The 22,805-nt window shown below is 42.1% G+C and overlaps 2 protein-coding genes across 2 annotated transcripts; both read right to left on the bottom strand.

Moving 5' to 3' along the window:
* Positions 1–2,401: 2,401 nt before the first annotated feature.
* LOC124024280 (hyaluronan and proteoglycan link protein 3-like) lies at positions 2,402–4,054 on the bottom strand. The gene has a single exon (XM_046338268.1). It carries the CDS (start codon positions 3,640–3,642, stop codon positions 3,316–3,318), a length of 327 nt encoding a protein of 108 aa, XP_046194224.1. The 5' UTR covers positions 3,643–4,054; the 3' UTR covers positions 2,402–3,315.
* Positions 4,055–5,426: 1,372 nt separating this feature from the next.
* On the bottom strand, positions 5,427–16,704 carry LOC124024275 (hyaluronan and proteoglycan link protein 3-like). The gene is made up of 7 exons (XM_046338265.1): positions 16,582–16,704; positions 14,613–14,753; positions 14,099–14,321; positions 13,009–13,154; positions 12,302–12,604; positions 11,625–11,903; positions 5,427–5,659 (listed from the first exon to the last, which is right to left on the bottom strand). Exons 2-7 carry the CDS (start codon positions 14,743–14,745, stop codon positions 5,427–5,429), a joined length of 1,317 nt encoding a protein of 438 aa, XP_046194221.1. The 5' UTR covers positions 14,746–14,753; positions 16,582–16,704.
* Between the last annotated feature and the right edge of the window lie 6,101 nt (positions 16,705–22,805).

Here is a 22,805-nt window from a genome sequence, read left to right as displayed (position 1 = left end):
CTTTTATCCTAAATCCAATGAGAAGGTTAGCATGTTTGTTGATTTGACTTTGAGTTCACGTTAGTTGACAGTCAAAACTAGATGTTGAACTGACGTCTGTGTCCAGTGGGTTGGTGAGAGCGACTGACCCTGTGCATGAACAGGCCCAATAAACCACACACTGAGAACATCATGAGTAGAGGTGGAGAGGTTCTAGTCTTATGGAGCTGGACAGAATGTACCCAAATGTGCCTGAAATGAACTGTTTGTCTTCCAATGTCTGTATTCAACATTTGTTCCAAAACATGCCAAATAAAGATACTTTACTTGTTACTTTCTCTTGATTTCATTCACTTTCTGTGTGTGGAGCATGTTCAACAGTGAAACATTAATGTTCAAATGGATAGTTTATTGGTATGCTCTTTTAGGTCAGAGTGTTTAACAGGATTGACACACAACAAAGATCAATCTGGGAGTGTCTCCCAAACATTCTAGGTAGAGGCAACAAAAGCCTTCTTTCACCTCCCATCAGTCTCAGTCGACTCACTGTTTCTGAGGCAGCTGGTTCAGTATAAACAGGTATGACTTAGAGTCATGAGGAATAATCCAATTATGGTACATTTCTATTTGCCAACAGGGTGGGTGGCCGTCAGTTTAGCCCTGTGAGTGTGACTGAATAGAGGCCTGTTTGTGGTCCCCTCTCTGCCTTGCCTACTCCCTCCTTCTCTCTTTCTCTCCTTCCCTCCCTCCCTCCCTCCCTCCCCCAGACTGACTGTCTCTCTGTCTGGCCACACCGGTTCACCTCCCTCCCCAGACTGACTGTCTCTCTGTCTGGCCACACCGGTTCACCTCCCTCCCCCAGACTGACTGTCTCTCTGTCTGGCCACACCGGTTCACCTCCCTCCCCAGACTGACTGTCTCTTTGTCTGGCCACACCGGTTCACCTCCCTCGCCCAGACTGACTGTCTCTCTGTCTGGCCACACCGGTTCACCTCCCTCCCCAGACTGACTGTCTCTCTGTCTGGCCACACCGGTTCACCTCCCTCGCCCAGACTGACTGTCTCTCTGTCTGGCCACACCGGTTCACCTCCCTCCCCAGACTGACTGTCTCTCTGTCTGGCCACACCGGTTCACCTCCCTCCCCCAGACTGACTGTCTCTCTGTCTGGCCACACCGGTTCACCTCCCTCCCCCACACTGACTGTCTCTCTGTCTGGCCACACCGGTTCACCTCCCTCGCCCAGACTGACTGTCTCTCTGTCTGGCCACACCGGTTCACCTCCCTCCCCCAGACTGACTGTCTCTCTGTCTGGCCACACCGGTTCACCTCCCTCGCCCAGACTGACTGTCTCTCTGTCTGGCCACACCGGTTCACCTCCCTCCCCCAGACTGACTGTCTCTCTGTCTGGCCACACCGGTTCACCTCCCTCGCCCAGAACTCCTGGCTGTGTGCTCTTTCTCTCTCCCATCTCTCTCTTTTTCTGTTTGTCTCTCTCACCCACTCACAGTCACTCTGTCTTCCACACGTTCTCTCCCATACTCTCTCCAACACACTCTCTCTCTTCTCGTTCTCTCTGTCACTATCTTACAATCTCTCTCTTGCCTGTTGCACCCTCTGTTGGTTGTTCCATGAAGCTGTTCGGTGGGAAATATTGAGATAGAAAGAGAGCCCCTTAGCGTTTTGACAGCTTAGGCAACACCAGGTGTAGACCTTACACACTTATGTGAGAATGCTATTCATTGACTACAGCTCAGCGTTCAACATCATAGTGCCCTCAAAGCTCATCACTAAGCTAAGGACCCTGGGAATAAACACCTCCCTCTGCAACTGGATCCTGGACTTCCTGACGGGCCGCCCCCAGGTGGTAAGGGTAGGTAACAACACATCCGCCACACTGATCCTCAACACGGGGCCCCCTCCAGCGTGCGTGCTCAGTCCCCTCCTGTACTCCCTGTTCACTCATGACTGCACGGCCAGGCACGACTCCAACACCATCATTAAGTGTTCTTATGACACAACAATGGGGTTAGATAGTTCAACTAAGCTGATCTATTGTATAAGTTATATTTTTCATGAATCAATGGGTAATAACAATTCATTAAAAAGTCTAAAAATGAATGTAGCAACTGCAGATTGCCTCTTTAATCCCTGGCGCTGCCCATTCAAAAATACGCTTTGCAAAAACTGGCAAGTGTGCCCTCTATCCATCTCTATGGTTGGAAAACAAGGCAGGGATAGACAGAAATAAGCAGTTGTATACTACAATAATAGATATTGTTTCTCAAACACGGATGTTACTAGTCTTTCCTGTCTTCGGCTTTGCGGATTGTGTGTAAAGGATTACATTTTTGGATTGAATTGAATGGTTTTAAAACAAACAAACCAAGCATACCTCGCACAATCATTAACACGTTAATCAAAAGCCTCTTAAAAGGTAGACAATTTATTTAACAAAAATATCAGCTGAGATCAGCTCCTATGTCGTACAGGAAAATGTTTACAAAGAGAGAACAGTAAATGTTTACAATACAGGAAGTTGAACTAACAATACACATAATATTACAGTTGAAGCTGAGGTCCGGGTTTAACTACAGGTTCATTCACACATAGTGAGGGATCACATTATAGGCTACAACAAGATGTAGGTGGGTCCATAATGTACTACAGTTGTGTAGGTATAGTATTCATACATTATATTACAATATAACACATCTATCAACAGTCATAGATATGCATACTGTAAAGATCTGGCTCATGACATCAGAACAACTGTGTAGATGTTTTAATACTAACTAGTGTACTTCAATGATAATCTGAGGACAACCACTGGAATTTAGCTCAGGTATGATGGTGCATTGCATCTGACTGTTGTTCATTCAATCTCTAGATTATATCTGTCCCTATCAAATAACGCCAAAAAAACAGAGCGAGGAAATCTCAAGTCCTTGAATGTTGGACTACGACAAATGTTCCTGATCTCGTTGACCACAGGCTAGATGCAGTGAGTATTTGATCCTGTGTGAGCAATGCATGTTCACCATGGTGCTGCTAACCTGCTTGTGTAAATAACAAGGGTGGCTGCTCACAAGGAGGACCATAGTAAACATGTACAGCCACTAAGTACAGACAGATAATTCTCCCAGTTGTTAATAGCAGGCCCCAGCTACATTAGAAATTCTCACAACTTCACACCATAACGCAACCTTCGCATCCTAATATAGTAATTATAGAATTTCTATTCATGAGATACACCTATTCAATTCTGGATTGTGATCTGTTACCATACTAGAAGAGATGTGAGATTGGTGATATGTAGATGTATCACATCTATCAGATTTACAGCATACCTGCACTGTAGCAGTACACCCCATGCTTCTGGAATGGAGGGGGGAACCCAAAGCTGCGCACCCCTGGTTCCAGGGGGCCACAGTTGCGGCTGGGTTTGGTGATGGGGTAGCGCAGGCTCCCATCGGCGAGCCATCCGGCATCACAGTGGTTCAGGCCCATGAACCTCCAGGCGACATAGAGCTGGCCCACCTTGGCTATCTGGGCCCCGTCGTTGAAGCACGCCTGCTGGGCCTCAGTGAGGTTGACCTTCTGGGGGTGCTGGAGGTAGTAGACCTTACCTGGAGAAGAGAAAGGGAAACTGTATTGTCTACCCATCCAAATCCAAGCTTAGCATATCTAAACACTCTTAGAAAAAAAGGTGTTATCTAGAACCTAAAATTGTTCTTTGGCTGTCCCCATAGGAGAACCCTTTGAAAAACCCTTTTGTGTTCCATGTAGAACCCTTTCCACAGAGGATTCTACATGAAACCAAAAATGGTTCTACCTGGAACCAAAAATGGTTCTACCTGGAACCTTAAAGGGTTTTCCTATTGGGACAGCCGAAGAACCCTTTTGGAACCTTTTTTCCTAAGAGTGTACACATCCAGTTACACAGTGTTAATCTTTCTCTATGGGATGTACACATCCAGTTCCACAGTGTTGATCTTTCTCTATGGGATGTACACATCCAGTTCCACAGTGTTGATCTTTCTCTATGGGATGTACACATCCAGTTCCACAGTGTTGATCTTTCTCTATGGGATGTACACATCCAGTTCCACAGTGTTGATCTTTCTCTATGGGATGTACACATCCAGTTCCACAGTGTTGATCTTTCTCTATGGGATGTACACATCCAGTTCCACAGTGTTGATCTTTCTCTATGGGATGTACACATCCAGTTCCACAGTGTTAATCTTTCTCTATGGGATGTACACATCCATTTACACAGTGTTGATCTTTCTGATCTCTATGGGATGTACACATCCATTTACACAGTGTTGATCTTTCTCTATGGGATGTACACATCCAGTTCCACAGTGTTGATCTTTCTCTATGGGATGTACACATCCAGTTCCACAGTGTTGATCTTTCTCTATGGGATGTAGACACCCAGTTCCACAGTGTTGATCTTTCTCTATGGGATGTACACATCCAGTTCCACAGTGTTAATCTTTCTCTATGGGATGTACACATCCAGTTACACAGTGTTGATCTTTCTCTATGGGATGTACACATCCATTTACACAGTGTTAATCTTTCTCTATGGGATGTACACATCCAGTTCCACAGTGTTAATCTTTCTCTATGGGATGTACACATCCAGTTCCACAGTGTTGATCTTTCTCTATGGGATGTACACATCCAGTTCCACAGTGTTGATCTTTCTCTATGGGATGTACACATCCAGTTCCACAGTGTGGATCTTTCTCTATGGGATGTACACATCCAGTTCCACAGTGTTGATCTTTCTCTATGGGATGTACACATCCAGTTCCACAGTGTTGATCTTTCTCTATGGGATGTACACATCCAGTTCCACAGTGTTGATCTTTCTCTATGGGATGTACACATCCAGTTCCACAGTGTTGATCTTTCTCTATGGGATGTACACATCCAGTTCCACAGTGTTGATCTTTCTCTATGGGATGTACACATCCAGTTCCACAGTGTTAATCTTTCTCTATGGGATGTACACATCCAGTTCCACAGTGTTAATCTTTCTCTATGGGATGTACACATCCAGTTCCACAGTGTTGATCTTTCTCTATGGGATGTACACATCCAGTTCCACAGTGTTGATCTTTCTCTATGGGATGTACACATCCAGTTCCACAGTGTTGATCTTTCTCTATGGGATGTACACATCCAGTTCCACAGTGTTGATCTTTCTCTATGGGATGTACACATCCAGTTCCACAGTGTTGATCTTTCTCTATGGGATGTACACATCCAGTTCCACAGTGTTGATCTTTCTCTATGGGATGTACACATCCAGTTACAAAGTGTTGATCTTTCTCTATGGGATGTACAGAAGTCTAAACATCTCTCACCTCGGAGGGGAGGAGGAGCAAAACACATCGTAGCGGTGGAGGTGTGGGTGGCGACTACCGTAACTCCTAACCCCGGGGAGAGGCCCAGTCCCCACAGGGCCTTCGGGGCTTGGTGATGGGGTACTGCACTGTCCCGTCAGCCAGCCAGCCTGCGTTGCACCAGTTCAGACCCTCCTCCCAGGCCTGGAACAACTGCTCGAAGGTGGCCAGAGTGGAGTCCTGCTCCTGGCAGACTTGCTGAGCATCATGGTAGGTCAGATTGTAGCGCCCGTGAGGAGGCTGGTAGGGAAACACCACAACTGGAGGGGAACAAGAGATATGTAATGACTGTAATGTAATTCTATTTTTCAGCCAAACAACAGCCCTGCCACTGGAATTACAATAAGGCTGAGGGATAGGACTGGAGCAATGTAACCACAGGTGCAAAGGCAGACAGTCCATGAGATCTAACTGATAGTTTTAACCATGTTTTTGAAGCGATACATTGTTTGTTTACAAAGACAAGGTTTACAAACAACGGAGTAAAACAACATATTCTGGGTTTGTGATGGGGTAAAGCAGTTGTACATGGCTCATTAGGAATTGCTTGTGTACGAGTGGCTCTGTTTTATAAAGTCGTTGGTCACCTTTCCAAGTGTGTTGCATTACGGGGATAAAAATTGTCAGACTTTCGCTTCCATGTTGACCTACTTTGACGCAATTAATGTACACAGTGGATATATAGAAATTAAGGGTTATTTGAGGCTCTCCCTCACTAATTGGCCAAGGCTTTCGACTCTGTCAATCACCGTATTCTTATCGGCAGACTCAACAGCCCTGGTTCCTCAAATGACTGCCTCGCCTGGTTCACCAACTACTTCTCAGACAAAGTTCAGTGTGTCAAATCAGAGGGCCTGTTGTCCGGACCTGTGGCAGTCTCTATGAGGGTACCACAGGGTTCAATTCTCGGGCTGACTCTTTTCTATGTATATATCAACGATGTCGCTCTTGCTGCGGGTGATTCCCTGACCCACCTCTACGCATAGAGGTATACTGTATTCTGTATAGATCTGGCCCTTCTTTGGACACTGTGTTAACAAACCTCCAAACGAGCTTCAATGCCATACAACACTCATTCTGTGGCCTCCAACTGCTCTTAAATGCTAGTAAAACCAAATGCATGTTTTTCAACCGTTCCCTGCCCACACCCGCCCACCCAACCTAGCATCACTACTCTGGACGGTTCTGACTTAGAATATGTGGACAACTACAAGTACCTAGGTGTCTGGCTAGACTGTAAACTCTCCTTCCAGACTCATATTAAACATCTCCAATCCAAAATTACATCTAGAATCGGCTTCCTATTTCACAACGAAGCCTCCTTCACTCATTCTGCCAAACATACCCTCGTAAAACTGACTATCCTAGCGATCCTCGACTTCGGCGATGTCATTTACAAAATAGCCTCCAATACCCTACTCAATAAAATGCTGAGGTAGATGCAGTCTATCACAGTGCCATCCGTTTTGTCACCAATGCCCTTATACCACCCACCACTGCGACCTGTATGCTTTAGTCGGCTGGCCCTCGCTACATTTTCGTCGCCAGACCCACTGGCTCCAGGTCATCTATAAATCTATTCTAGGTAAAGCGCCGCCTTATGTCAGCTCACTGGTCATGATAACAACACCCACCCGTAGCACGCGCTCCAGCAGGTATATCTCACTGGTCATCCCCAAAGCCAACACCTGTTTTGGCCGCCTTTCCTTCCAGTTCTCTGCTGCCAATGACTGGAACGAATAGCAAAATCTCTGAAGCTGGAGACTTATATTTCCCTCACTAACTTTAAACATCAGTTATCTGAGCAGCTAACCGATCACTGCAGCTGTACATAGTCCATCTGTAAATAGCCCACCCAATCTACCTACCTCATCCCCATATTGTTTTTATTGACTTTTCTGCTCTTTTGCACACCGATATTTCTACTTGCACATCACCATCTGCTCATCTATCACTCCAGTGTTAATTTGCTAAAATGTAAATACTTCGCTACTATGGCCTATTTATTGCCTTACCTTCTCACGCTATTTGCACACACTGTATATAGACTTTGTTTTTTTCTATTGTGTTATTGACGGTACTGACTGCTTGTTTATTCCATGTGTAACTCTGTGTTGTTGTTTGTGTCGCACTGCTTTGCTTTATCTTGGCCAGGTCGCAGTTGTAAATGAGAACTTGTTCTCAACTAGCTTACCTGGTTAAATAAATAAATAAAATCATGTATTAAAGTTGTTAATAGCAGTGTAATCATGTATTAAAGTTGTTAATAGCAGTGTAATCATGTATTAAAGTTGTTAATAGCAGTGTAATCATGTATTAAAGTTGTTAATAGCAGTGTAATCATGTATTAAAGTTGTTAATAGCAGTGTAATCATGTATTAAAGTTGTTAATAGCAGTGTAATCATGTATTAAAGTTGTTAATAGCAGTGTAATCATGTATTAAAGTTGTTAATAGCAGTGTAATCATGTATTAAAGTTGTTAATAGCAGTGTAATCATGTATTAAAGTTGTTAATAGCAGTGTAATCATGTATTAAAGTTGTTAATAGCAGTGTAATCATGTATTAAAGTTGTTAATAGCAGTGTAATCATGTATTAAAGTTGTTAATAGCAGTGTAATCATGTATTAAAGTTGTTAATAGCAGTGTAATCATGTATTAAAGTTGTTAATAGCAGTGTAATCATGTATTAAAGTTGTTAATAGCAGTGTAATCATGTATTAAAGTTGTTAATAGCAGTGTAATCATGTATTAAAGTTGTTAATAGCAGTGTAATCATGTATTAAAGTTGTTAATAGCAGTGTAATCATGTATTAAAGTTGTTAATAGCAGTGTAATCATGTATTAAAGTTGTTAATAGCAGTGTAATCATGTATTAAAGTTGTTAATAGCAGTGTAATCATGTATTAAAGTTGTTAATAGCAGTGTAATCATGTATTAAAGTTGTTAATAGCAGTGTAATCATGTATTAAAGTTGTTAATAGCAGTGTAATCATGTATTAAAGTTGTTAATAGCAGTGTAATCATGTATTAAAGTTGTTAATAGCAGTGTAATCATGTATTAAAGTTGTTAATAGCAGTGTAATCATGTATTAAAGTTGTTAATAGCAGTGTAATCATGTATTAAAGTTGTTAATAGCAGTGTAATCATGTATTAAAGTTGTTAATAGCAGTGTAATCATGTATTAAAGTTGTTAATAGCAGTGTAATCATGTATTAAAGTTGTTAATAGCAGTGTAATCATGTATTAAAGTTGTTAATAGCAGTGTAATCATGTATTAAAGTTGTTAATAGCAGTGTAATCATGTATTAAAGTTGTTAATAGCAGTGTAATCATGTATTAAAAGTTGTTAATAGCAGTGTAATCATGTATTAAAGTTGTTAATAGCAGTGTAATCATGTATTAAAGTTGTTAATAGCAGTGTAATCATGTATTAAAGTTGTTAATAGCAGTGTAATCATGTATTAAAGTTGTTAATAGCAGTGTAATCATGTATTAAAGTTGTTAATAGCAGTGTAATCATGTATTAAAGTTGTTAATAGCAGTGTAATCATGTATTAAAGTTGTTAATAGCAATGCTTGAACAGATGGATGCTGAGGTAGAGCAGGACACAAAGTGTTAGACCAGGATTCAATCCCATCCTGGGTTATAGGCATAGGCATTGCGCTTTTTAAAGGCAATTTACGATTGAGCCGACACTTACAGTGTTTATCGTGAATGGGATCTTCGCAAACGCGGGAACATTGCCTTTAAAAGCCTCAACTATAACCCGCAATTGCATTGAATCCCAACCTTAATGTTTTCTGAACATGTTAAAAACTTCATGACAAAACATGCTAATTATAATCTGGTGATGTGCTCATTGATGTAAATGAAACATTTCCAAAACTCACAAAGAACTGGACACTTTCACGTAAGGAGAACAGTAAAACATAACATTCCACAAAGGTTTCAGACATAGGAATTGTTAGCTGGGTTGTGTGTGTGTCAGAGGAGGCGGATGGGAGGAGCTATAGGAGGATGGGCTCATTGTAATTGGCTGAATGGAATAAATGGAACTGTATCAAACACATCAAACATATGGAAACCACGTTTGACTCTGTTCCATTGATTCCATTCCAGTCATTACAATGACCCCGTCCTCCTATAGCTCCTCCCACCAGCTTCCTCTGGTGTGAGTGTAACGGAGATAAGATCGTGATGTTAGCTCACTCCGCAGCATGAAATGTCACCAATAGTGCCATTGAATTGGATATTTTTTTTGTGGCGCAACTGGTTAGTACGTTGTCAAGCATGGTGGTCACCTGTGTTGGTGAGGCAGAGGGCGCAAGATCAAGTACTGGTAATGATGTTGTGAGCGAGGAAGCAACACTGCTAAGCCTGGTACATGTGCAAGGATTTAATGTTTGAATTGAACGTTATAAAAACACAAACAAACCAAGCATGCGTCCAAAGTACGCAACATCATTAACACATGAAGCAAAATGTTGACTATTTATTTTACAAAATAAGTTAGTATACGTGTCCGTTATCGTCTAAAACCATGTTAAAACCCACCACCTACATAATCAAACCAGCCAACCAAGTGAGGTACAGGCCATACAGTATAAAATATAAGTACTTGTTTTTTAGATAAAGATAATAACAGCTTATAAATCATCACAGAACTGGTTATTCTTGATAATGAATGAATGACCTATTAATTCGAGTTCAGCTCCTATGTCATACACAAATATGTTTACAAAGAGAGTACAGCAGATAAATACAATACATGAAGTATAAATACAAATATGCATAATATTGCAGTTGAAGCTGAGGTCAGAGTTTAAATACAGATTCATTCATACTTAGTGATGGATCACATTATAGCCTACAGCAAGATTTAGGTGGGTCCAGAATTATTGGTAAAACATATCAATATTATAATAATATTATTATTCTGTATAATATTCATACATGACATTAGAGGATCAGTCATAGATTAATTCAAGGACCACTTCACAGTTTAACTTCATATTTGTTACATCCAGCACCATACCAGTGTCTGCATATGTGAAATGGTTTTGTAGTCAACAAGGGGTGCGCTCGTAAATTCACTCTGAGTGCTAGAGAGCGCTCAGAGTGTGCTCTGGGCGTTCGTAAGCGCTCTGGGCGTTTGTCAGATTGTCCATTCGTATATTCAGTGTTTCGCTCTCGGAGCGTTCAGAGCGAACACTGGATACTCTGGCCAAGGAGTAGGGTTGTTCTGAGCGTTCTGGCCTCACAACAGCAGTCAAGCACCCAAGCTAACTGGCTAAAGTTAGCTAGCTTGCTAGCTACTTCCAGACATAAATGAGAGAATACTTCCCTCTGACCATGTTATCCAGAGTTTTGGTGACTAACTGTGCTGCTGGCAACAATTTAATGATGCTTTTTTTTACCGATGTTTACTGACACCGGCCATATTCAACAGGTGTTGAGAGTTCGCAAATTCATCAGTGATTCTGCGCTCTGTCACACTCAGACGATAGTGCTCTGAAATCGGAGTAGATAGCCAGAGTGAATTTACGAACGCACCCAAGGTAGAAGAAAATTACGCCCGGTGATGTCAAGAAGACTGGAAAGTCATTGTATGAAAGTCTTTGTTTTCATTTGAAAATGACAGATGATATCACTGGGAGTCATTTGGTTACAACCCTTTCTTCCATCTTTTTGACTACAAAACATTGAAACGCTCCATTTCCATATGTAGACTGGTATTGTCCTAGATATAATGAATATGAGGTAAAACTTCTATAAAAAAGATACCCTTTACCATAAAGAGAAAGGACATCCCAATCCAGGGAGAAGTCATTGAACAAAATGTTCCTTTTGTTACAGTGAGTGGCTAACCCTGTGTGGGACATGCATGTTGTTCACCATGGTGTTGCTAACCTGCTTGTCTAAATCACAAGGGAGGCTGACAGACTAGCGAGGACTATAACCCTGAAACACAACCATCAGGCCATCGTATCCCAGTATTATTATTTTTTGTCAAGCCTTCACCACAGTAGAGGCCCTCACACACCATACCACAACTTTACATCATAACACAGCCCTCTCACCATAGCCTCTTGAATTTCTATGCATGTCAACATTCATTCATGTGGATTTCGGTTTGTTCCCCTACCTACTATGAGAGATGTAAATGGTATGACCTAAGGTTGGTATGTACTTTTACCACGTATATCAGATTTACCGCGTACCTGCACTGTAGCAGTACACTCCGTGCTTGCGGTGCGGTGGGGCAAACCCAAAGCTGCGCACCCCTGGTTCCATGGGGCCACAGTTGCGGCGGGGGTTGTTGATGGGGTAGCGCAGGCTCCCGTCAGCAAGCCATCCGGCATCACAGCGGTCCAGGCCCATGAACTTCCAGGCGGCGTAGAGCTGGCCCACCTTGGCAATCTGGGCCCCGTCGTTGAAGCACGCCTGCTGGGCCTCAGTGAGGTTGACCTTCTGGGGGAGCTGGAGGTAGTAGACCTTACCTGGAGAAGAGGACATGGCAGAGACCGGAGGTGGATAAGGTGATCAATTCAAAGTTATGCATCTAAGGGAGCTCACTGAAAGTTCACCACAAAATGAAAGTTACTGTAAGAGTCAATTGCAGATTTCTTCAAATACATATAAAAGAATGTTACACAATAGATGGACTGTGCTTGACACTAGTTGTAGGGTGAATTATCTCTATATCTGCACCTGTATAGTGTGTACCTGTATAGTGTGTACCTGTACAGTGTGTACACCTGTATAGTGTGTGTGTGTGTGTGTGTGTGTGTGTGTGTGTGTGTGTGTGTGTGTGTGTGTGTGTGTGTGTGTGTGTGTGTGTGTGTGTGTGTGTGTGTGTGTGTGTGTGTGTGTGTGTGTGTGTGTGTGTGTGTGTCACCTCGGAGGGAGGAGGAGAAACAGAAGGCGTCGTAGCGGTGGAGGTGGCGGTGGCGTCTACCGTAGCTCCTAACCCCGGGGGCGAGGCCCAGCCCCCCACAGGGGCTCCGGGACTTGGTGATTGGGTACTGCACTGTCCCGTCAGCCAGCCAGCCCGCGTTGCACCAGTCCAGCCCCTCCTCCCAGGCCTGGAACAACTGCTCGAAAGTGGCCAGAGTGGAGTCCTGCTCCTGGCAGACTTGCTGAGCATCATGGTAGGTCAGATTGTAGCGCCCGTGAGGAGGCTGGTAGGGAAACACCACACCTGGAGGGGAGCAAGAGATATGTAATGACTTTTAAGGCACAATCCTTCATTAGTTTCTCAGCCAAACAGCAGCCTTACTTGGTTAGCCTAACTTAGTTCTAGCTGAGGGATGGGGCTGGACCAAGGTAACACTTCAACCCATAGAGGGAACCTCAGATGTAGTGCATGACAGTACATGACATCAATAACAATGGGTAAGGCAGATGAACAGTACTAAACACATACATTATGTTTTTCAAGAATAAATTGATAGGCTTTATAATATATAATTCATTTAAATGACCACATAATAGCTGTAAATATTGCAGATTGCACCTTAATTGTGTGTGAGTACAGTAGTGATGGGAAGGGGCTGGATGACACTCACAAATGAGGTTGTTATACTGCACTATAATATATTCTACCTCGTAGCTCGAGGTTAACAGTGGCGCTCTTGTCCTCCAGCCCGTCGATGACCTCACAGCGGTAACGACCCGTGTCATTGAGCTGGAGTTCAGTCATGACCAGCGAAGCATCTCCTGGTGAGTCCTGTCTGAGATGCACCCGGTCCCTGAGAGATAAATAGAGGACTTTGTTATCATCAATGTGTTGAACAGATGTATAAATATTTTTGTGCAGGCAAACTCAAAATGATCCATTGTATCACAACAGTTGTGTGAAATGCATTTTTCCTCATCTATACAGCCCAGAGTGTCAGTGGTGTAAAGTAACAAAATAAAAAAATAAAAAAGTATTACCTATGTAGTTTTTGGGGTACCTGCACTTTAGTTGAATATTCATATGTTTGTCAACTTTAACTCCACTTCATTCCTAAAGAAAATATACTTTTTATTCCCATACATTTTTCCTGACACCCCAAATTGCTTGTTACATTGAAACGCTCAGGCAGGACAGCAAAAAGTGTCCAATTCACACACTTATCAATATAACACACCACCACCCCCATGTCTGCTCTGGTGGACTAAACTCATGTTCCGTTGGCCAGTTTTGGAGCGTGTCCCTGGCTGTCTTTAAATCAAGAATCTGACAGTCTGGTTTGCGTAATATAAAAAATGTAATTTAAAGCATTCACATCGACTTTTGATACTTATGTATATTTAAGACCAGATACTTTTGGACTTTAACTCCAGTAGTATTTTACTGGGTGGCTTTAAAAAAATGATTGAGTCATTTACAACCTCATGCTAATCACATTAACCTACGTTATCTCAACCGTCCCGCAGGGGACCCACCAATCCTGAAGAAGTTTTAAGATAGTTTTACTTTTACTCAAGTATGACAATTGGGTACTTTTTCCACTTCTGCCGAGTGTGAATTAAGCCTTTTTCAAAATGTAACCTTTATTTATACAGTGAAGTCCCATTTCGACAGATGTCTCTTTGCGAGGAAGCCTGAAATTCACAAAAATGCAGGACAAGAAATGCAAGGTACATAATAAGGAATTTGTGACACAATTATAACAATTTACACCTGCATTAAGAATAGCTAGAGTACCTGAAATCCCCAAAGCTGTGAATGCGGGGCCCGATGGCCACTAGAACGTCTGTCTCATGGCCCCCCACAATGGGCAGCCAGGACCACTTCACCCGCACCCTCCTGGGGGAGCTCAATTCTGGCTCGTACCAGTATCGGCAGGATAGGGTTGCGTTACTCCCTCGCAAAGCGAACACAGAGGGCTGGGAGGAGTCCACATGGAGCTTTACACCGTTAAAGTGGACTAGAAAGGAAAATACACACGAAACAGCAGTTAGTCAGACTTCATTTGGGTCTGTGCAACCCCCCCTGAGAGTTTGAATTGATAAGCCATTTCTGGGTCGTGTTCATTAGGCACCAAGGGACTGAAAGAGGGAGGAACTACCTGGACTTGCTCAATAAGAAAGGCTCACTATCATTTTCAATTGCAAAACATTTGTGTGTATGTTACATGGAAGGTGGATGCATTGCCCCTACCTAAGGCATGTACTCATGTTCAACTCTTCATTCATAAAACATAAGTGTATGCTCCTACTCTCTCCATTGCCGTTTCTGTTGAGAATGTCTTGGTAGAAGAATCTGTTGGAGGAGTATCCGAGGGCGGGCAAGCAGGAGAGGAGCAGCTGCAGCAATATCACCAACAGGGGGCGAGGGTGAGCCACCATCATCCTTGTCACTGAACCATAGAGGATACAAGCAAATATAAGGATCTGGGGTATGAGTATAGTGTCTTTAGCCTAATTATAATACTCTCCCTTCTCCCCGAAGTGTGCACTTGTTCACTCCCCTCATGGATATAAAAGGACTGGACTGATATCTGTTCAGCCAATTCAACCACCGTTTCAATTATTTGAAATCCTTGAGTGGGAGCGAACCAGTGCACAATGCAGGGAGAAGGTACAAAAATGGAGTTGGGATGATGTCTTGACTGGATCCCCTTCCCAGTGGTTCCCATATGGTGGGACGGGACCCAGAGGAAGGTCACAGATAATTCCCTCTGGGTAGCGGCTAAACACTGGGGCCTGTTCAGACACATTGATTTAGATTATGTGGTGGGTCTAAGAGCTGTAAAGGGTGTGGGAACCACTGACTTTGACTGACCCCAATCTCAGTTAGCACTAGCTTCTCCCTCCCCTGCTGCTGGCCTATTTCCCTAGCCCTCATACTGTTACGTTCCACTTGCATATTAACAGTCGTCGTAGCTATAAACTGCCAATAGGTGGCAGTATCATACCATGTTTCGTATGGCAAATCTGCAACTCACAAAATACTTTAAAAAAATGTGAAGTTTATGTCACTGTTTGAGCATTGCAATGGTTGTAGATGAACATTTTTGTTTTGTTTTATTTAGTACTTAGTAAACGTTGGCTCCTAGTCCAAAACTGATGTGAAAACAACATCTTAATTTAGCAATAATTTGTCTGTGCTCTTGCTCCAGATGTCGGTGCTTCTGACCCAAATACAGTCTAGTTAACCAGGGTAAATACGGGAACAAAATGCATAATACAATTAAATCCATCTAAAACATTTTACTGCAGTTCTTTGCACTGAATACTAGATCTGGAAGACAATTTAATTGAATGCACACACTGTATATATATTTTGTTCTATTGTGTTATTGACTGGACGTTTGTTTATTCCATGTGTAACTTTGTGTTGCTGTTTGTGTCGCACTGCTTTTCTTTATATTAGCCAGGTTGCAGTTGTAAATGAGAACTTGTTCTCAACTGGCCTACCTGGTTAAATAGAGGTGAGATAAAAGATAACATAATACAAATCCACGATTCATTCAGGAGTATCTGTAATACACTCACTAGGGAGCGTAGCCTAGTGGTTAGAGCGTTGTACTAGTAACCGCAAGGTTGCAAGTTCAAACCCCCGAGCTGACAAGGTACAAATCTGTCGTTCTGCCCCTGAACAGGCAGTTAACCCACTGTTCCTAGGCCGTCATTGAAAATAAGAATTTGTTATTAACTGTAGGTTAACTGCCTGGTTAAATAAAGGTAAAACAAAATGTCTATAGTCCATTCTTTCCCTGTTATTTTCTCAGAGGTTTGCCATGGAGTGGAGGGTCGTGTTTGTAGGTTATTACATTTCAATGTGTTTTACAGATTATTAAAAAACAAAACTTTTGGTCACAAAAAAACAGCACTCAAAATATTCAATAGGCAACAATACATGTGTTTTGATTCAACATCTCAATTAGACTTCTTGATCATCATAGTTTTTGATTCTAATATAGAAACCTATAGAGGCGATATGCACCGTAATAGTCAATTTCCCAGAAAGTCGGTAAGGAATATGATACTGCCTCCTGTTCTGCACACCTGACATTTACTTACACATAAGAGACGATTCAGGTAAAACAATTGATCAAACTACGTAGCGGCGATACGAGTAATACAATTTATCAACCTGAATCAGAATAATCTTTTTCAACCTGATACCGTTAATTTGTCAACTGTTTTATGATATTCTTCATGTGGTGATGATTATTTACTTACAGTTGAACAACTAGCTGGTATAATGCCGCGTGACTTTTCTTCGAGTTTTTATTAAACCCCAAAATATTACGTCAAAGAAAAGCGAGAGATGCAGCTTCTTCTGATGGATGTTCAGCAGAAAAAGTTGTAAGTATGCGGAGTTCTTGGACGGTCCTCAGAAAATATACCCGCCTGTGGTTATAGTGGTACTATGGATTCTGACCCCAATGATGACACAAAAACCATATCCAAGTACCTGGCTTCAAAAGAATAGATGAAAATAATCCACAAGTTGTCCCAAAAACCTTGAGCAATTTACGGTTGTGTGAATGTATTAGAAACAAAGCAAAACCGATCCATCAGACCATTTGTTTTCATTATAAACGGATCCAATGCATAATTACCAGGTCAGCAGAAATAATGACGGACATGCTCTAATACACTGCATGAATTGAGTCCCTTTCCCCAGAGTCTCTCAAACTTTAAAGGGACAATCTGCGATTGCTACATACATTTGCTGACATTTAAATAATGATATATAGAGTGAGCTCAAAGTATTAGGGCAGTGACACCTTTTTGTTGTTTTGCCTCTGTACTGCAGAACTTTGGATTTTCAATGATAACAGCACGTTTTCGACATAGTCCCCCATTTTAGGAGACCAACGTATTTTGACAAATTAACTTACAGTATATGTGTTAAATTTGTCGAAAGTGTAGTGTTTGGTCCCATATTCCTAGCACGTAATGACTACATGAAGCTTGTGACTTTAGACATTTGTTAGATGCATTTGCTGTTTGTTTTGGTTGTTGTTTACGATTATTTTGTTTCCAATAGAAAGTAATGGTAAATAACTTATTGCGTCATTTTGGAGTCACTTTTATTGTAAATAAGAATAGAATATGTTTATAAACACTTCTACATGAATGCGGATGCTACCATTATTACAGATAATCCGGAATGAATCGTGCATTTATTTTTATTTTTAATTTCACCTTTATTTAACCAGGTAAGCCATTTCAGAACAAGTTCTCATTTACAACTGCAACCTTTATTTTTACCCCTCGTTAGAGGTCGCGCCTTGCATTTTTGGCATCAATCAGACAATGTGTTTATTATTTGTATTTTTTCCCCTCCTATTTGTGTATGCCTGTTAAAAAGGTGGGTTGAGGGGGGGGGGGGGATAAATGCTGGGGAAAGTTGGGGGACAGGGTGGAGCGTAAGGGTGCTTGCCGGGGGGGGAGGAGTCGGTTGGATACTGCTCTGGTGTAGGTGCTACATATGCTGATCGTAATGGTTTGGTGGGCTTTCTTACCTTTTTATTGAGTTACATGTTATGCAGGCCTCCATATGAACTACAAACGAGAGGAGGGCGGGGCTTACATTTACTTCCTGGAATGTCAAGGGTTTAAACGAACCAATTAAGAGAGGCAAGGACCTAGCCCACTTGAAAGCACTCTCGTCTGATATTATATTTTTGCAAGAAACCCACCTGAAAAACAATTCTCATAGCAGACTTAATTGTAGGTGGGTGGAGCAAGTGTATCACTCTAACTGCTCTGCCAAAACGAGAGGCAGCGATTCTGGTACGAAAAGAATTCCCTTTCTACATAAAACCACCATTGCGGATAAAGAGGGTCCTTATGTGATCGTAATAGAAGAACTCCACTCTACTTCTGTAACTCTACTAAATATCTATGGGCCAAACATTGATAACCCCTCTTTTTCAAAAGACTCCTTGCCCTGATTCCAGATATCTCTCAGACTAATCTGGTCATTGGAGGGGACCTTAACTGTGTGCTAGACCAATATTTGGATAGATTCTCTACCCGGTGAACCCCTACCTCCTATTCAAGTGAATTCTTGAATACCTACATAAAAATCTAATTTATTAGATATATGGAGGATCGCTAACCCTACGGGTAGGGAATACTCCTTTTACTCTCATGTTCACAATGTTTATACCCAAATTGACTACTTTTTGGTTGATGCGAAATTACTCCCCTATACCTGTAATGTGAGGTATCAGGATTTTTTAAAAATCTCTGACCACAGTCCACTCACCTTCTCCCTGAGATTGGGTGACATTGTACCAAACGAGAGGGTCTGGAGGTTTGAATCCTCAGCATCTCACATTACCAACATTCTGTGAACATCTTAAAGACCAAATGAAATTTTTCTTTGATACCAACAACACAGAGACTTCCCCAGCATTATTGTGGGAAACACTGAACACTGGGGGAAAAAATTAGAATTGAAGGGACAAATTCACTTACTAGATAGGGAGAATGCTAGCCATCCATCCATGGAGAACCATAAAATAATTACTTGAATATAATCAGATTCTCTCAGCTAAAATTGCTAAATCTTTTCTCTATGCCAACCAAAAATATTTTGAGTTTGATGACAAACCACACAAATTACTCGGCAGACAACTTCAAAAAAAATGTGAGTGACTGAATGAAGTTAAATCTGCATCTGGGGAATTACTCTCTTCCCCCAAAGGCATCAATGACAGATTCCGTCAGTTTTACGAGACTCTATATACATCTAAAGCAGATCCTAACCCCTTAATTATGCAAAAGGAAGATTCCAACTTCCTGAATAAGGAAATTGCTCTTGGGGAAATTCGAGAAACAATTAAATCTCTAAAGAGTGGCAAGACCCCTGGCCCAGATGGATACCCTGGTGAATTGTATAAAAGATGTTGGTTCAGGCCAATGAGGATGGAGCTCTCCCACCTACTTTGGATGAGGCGTTCATTACAGTTATACATAAGAAGGGTAAAGATCCGGAAGAGGTATGGTCATATAGACCAATATCTCTCCTTAATACAGACCAAAAGATTTGAGCAAAAACTCTGGCTAACAGGATTAGCACTTTAATGGGCAAATTGGTCCATTCGGACCAGTCCAGCTTTATCCCTAACAGAAACTCATTCTTCAATCTCAGGCGCCTCTTCATCATTATGTATGCTCAGAGGTTACCCAACGGGGACCTTGCCGTTATATCTCTTGATGCCGAAAAGGCCTTTGGCCAAGTTGAGTGGTCCTATCTATTCAAGATCCTACAGAAATGTAATATTGGAGATGGGTTCATAAATTGGATCCAGCTTTAATATAGGAACCCTTGTGCAAGAATACTCACTAACCAATCATTGTCGCCCCGATTTAACCTTTGTAGAGGGACAAGACAGGGTTGTGCGCTGTCGCCTATGCTCTTTGTTCTAATTATTGAACCTCTCGCTCAGGCGATCAGATCTCATGCAGCAATACATGCCTGTAATACTAAAGTTACTCTAAATAAGATTTCCCTATACGCAGATGACATTCTCCTCTATGTAACAGAACCCCAAGCTAGTATTCCAGCTATTCTTGATGTGATTAATTTGTTTGGTACCTTCTCGGGATGCAGAATAAATTGGAACAAGAGCGAATTAATACCCATACGGTTGCAAAACACCTCTTGGTTAGAACATCTTCCAGTTAAGTTATCTTCAGAAAAATGTACCTACCTAGGAATTGTAGTTACCAAACAAAACTCCTCACTATTTAAAGAGAATTTCCCCTCTCTGAGGCAAAAACTCAAGGCAAACATACAATTTTGGAGAACTCTCCCAATTTCTCTGCTCTGAAGAATTAATGGCATTAAAATGGTCTTCCTCCCACAACTGCTCTACCTATTCCAGAACATCCCAGTATTCATACCTAAATCCTTTAATAAATAACTGGACTCAATAATCAATCCTTTCATCTGGGATTATAAAACACACAGGATAGGTAAAAACACCTCTGTAAATCCAAGATGGAAGGAGGATTGTGTCTCCCAAATTCTATATTTGACTATTGGGCTGCTAACCTCCTGGCGTTGTTACGTTTCTGCTGGATGACACACTTCCGCCTTCCAGCTGGCTTAGTATGGAGCGTGAGGACGGACTCTTTCTCTATTGGCGCTGTGATTTTGTCGCCTGTCAATCTGGAGATGTCACTTTATAGTAACAATCCTATTATACATAGCACAGTCCAAATCTGGAAGCAAATTTAAGTCCACTTTGACCTTAGATCAATATCCTTCATGATCCCTGTTGCGAGGAATCCCTCCTTTGCCCCCTCTAACCTTGATAATACCTTTGAGCGATGGGGAGAGTTGGGGATAAGTACCATAGGGGATCTATACATAGAAGGGACTTATGCCTCCTTTGAGTTGCTGAGGGAAATGTATAATCTTCCCAGAAGTAACTTTTTCAGATACCTACAGATTAGAGACTATGTTAGAAAATACCTCCCAACATTTGGGAATGCTAAACCATCCATGACAGATGTATAAAATACCCCCCCATGTCATGCAGGTGAAAGAGGACCCAAAAGCGACTTAACAGAAACAGAGTTTATTTAAGTCCAAACAGGGAATAACAAAAATCCTCTAGTCTGTAGAGGGGAATAACTGGAGAAGCGGCCACAGACTGCAGGTCGCTTCGGGTAGGCGCAGGCCGTAGTTGATAGAGACACCTGCTCACACGCAGCATCTGATGAAGGCAAAAAACACGACAGGACAGGGCGATACACAATCACAGCAAAAACACGACAGGACAGGGCGAAACGCAATCACAGCATGGTGAATACTAAACAAGGAACCGACGGGACAGGAACGGAACACAAAGGAATAAATAGGGACTCTAATCAGGGGAAAGGATCGGGAACAGGTGTGGGAAGACTAAATGATGATTAGGGGAATAGGAACAGCTGGGAGCAGGAACGGAACGATAGAGAGAAGAGAGAGCGAGAGAGTGAGAGAGGGAGGGGGAGAGAGAGGGATAGAAGGAGGGAAAGAACCAAATAAGACCAGCAGAGGGAAACGAATAGCATGGGGAGCACAGGGACAAGACATGATAATAAATGACAAACATGACACCCCACCTCAGACACACTGATATCTTGTCTATATGACGCTTCTCAATCTGTTAGCACACCTTCTATAGATGCCATTAAAGCAAAATGGGAGGAAGAACTAGGGACTGACATTTCGGTGGCAGACTGGGAAGAGAGCTTGGAGTATATCCACACATGCTCCATTAACTCCAGACATCGTCTCATACAATTCAAGGTATTACACAGATTACACTATTCCAAAATTATGCTGCAAAGGATATTTCCTGATACATCCCCTATGTGTGATAAATGTCAGGCTGTGCAGGGTACACCACTCCACTGCTTTGCCCTATGCTCTAACTTGTATGGTTATTGGTGTGGAATTTTTAAGATCCTCTCTGAAGTTCTGGAGACTTCAATTGACCCAGACCCGCTTTTGATAATCCTGGGAGTGTCTGATTCCCTAAACGGATTAACCAACCCCCCAAAACAACATCTCTTAAAGTCTCATTTCGGCAATAAAATGCATTTTGTTGTTTTGGAAAAGGAAGGAAGCTCCCTCTACCAAATTATGTCTCAGCGATTTGGCAAACACTGTACACTTAGAAAGAATTAGATATATTCTGAACAATAAATGATCAACATTTGATCAAATCTGGCAGCCTTTCCTCTCTTACTTGGTCCAGTCGGCGCTGTGAATGTATACATTTTAACGTACTCTCAATTGTAATATTTTAATCTACCTTTTGTCACGTCTGCTCCCGCTCTTCTCCCCCCCTGGTGCTTGAGGACACCAGGCTGCCTTTCATTGCACACTCCTGCCATCGATTACGCACACCTGCCTTCCTCATCACATCAGCGTTAGTGGACTCACCTGGACTCACTCATCACCTGATCACCTGTTCATTTCCATTTGTCAGTTCCTCATCACCTGTTTATTTCCTCCCCTATATTTGTCAGTTCCTCATCACCTGTTTATTTCCTCCCCTATATTTGTCAGTTCCTCATCACCTGTTTATTTCCTCCAGTTCCTATATTTGTCAGTTCCTCATCACCTGTTTATTTCCTCCCCTGTTTATTTCCTATATTTGTCAGTTCCTCATCACCTGTTTATTTCCTCCTCTATATTTGTCAGTTCCTCATCACCTGTTTATTTCCTCCCTATATTTGTCAGTTCCTCATCACCTGTTTATTTCCTCCTCTATATTTGTCAGTTCCTCATCACCTGTTTATTTCCTCCCTATATTTGTCAGTTCCTCATCACCTGTTTATTTCCTCCTCTATATTTGTCAGTTCCTCATCACCTGTTTATTACCTCCTCTATATTTGTCAGTTCCTCATCACCTGTTTATTTCCTCCTCTATATTTGTCAGTTCCTC

Source organism: Oncorhynchus gorbuscha, unplaced genomic scaffold (assembly GCF_021184085.1).
Source record: "Oncorhynchus gorbuscha isolate QuinsamMale2020 ecotype Even-year unplaced genomic scaffold, OgorEven_v1.0 Un_scaffold_1816, whole genome shotgun sequence".
NCBI lineage: Eukaryota > Metazoa > Chordata > Actinopteri > Salmoniformes > Salmonidae > Oncorhynchus > Oncorhynchus gorbuscha.
The sequence above is the reverse complement of the archived record's forward strand: the minus strand, read 5'-3'. Positions and strand labels throughout refer to the sequence as shown.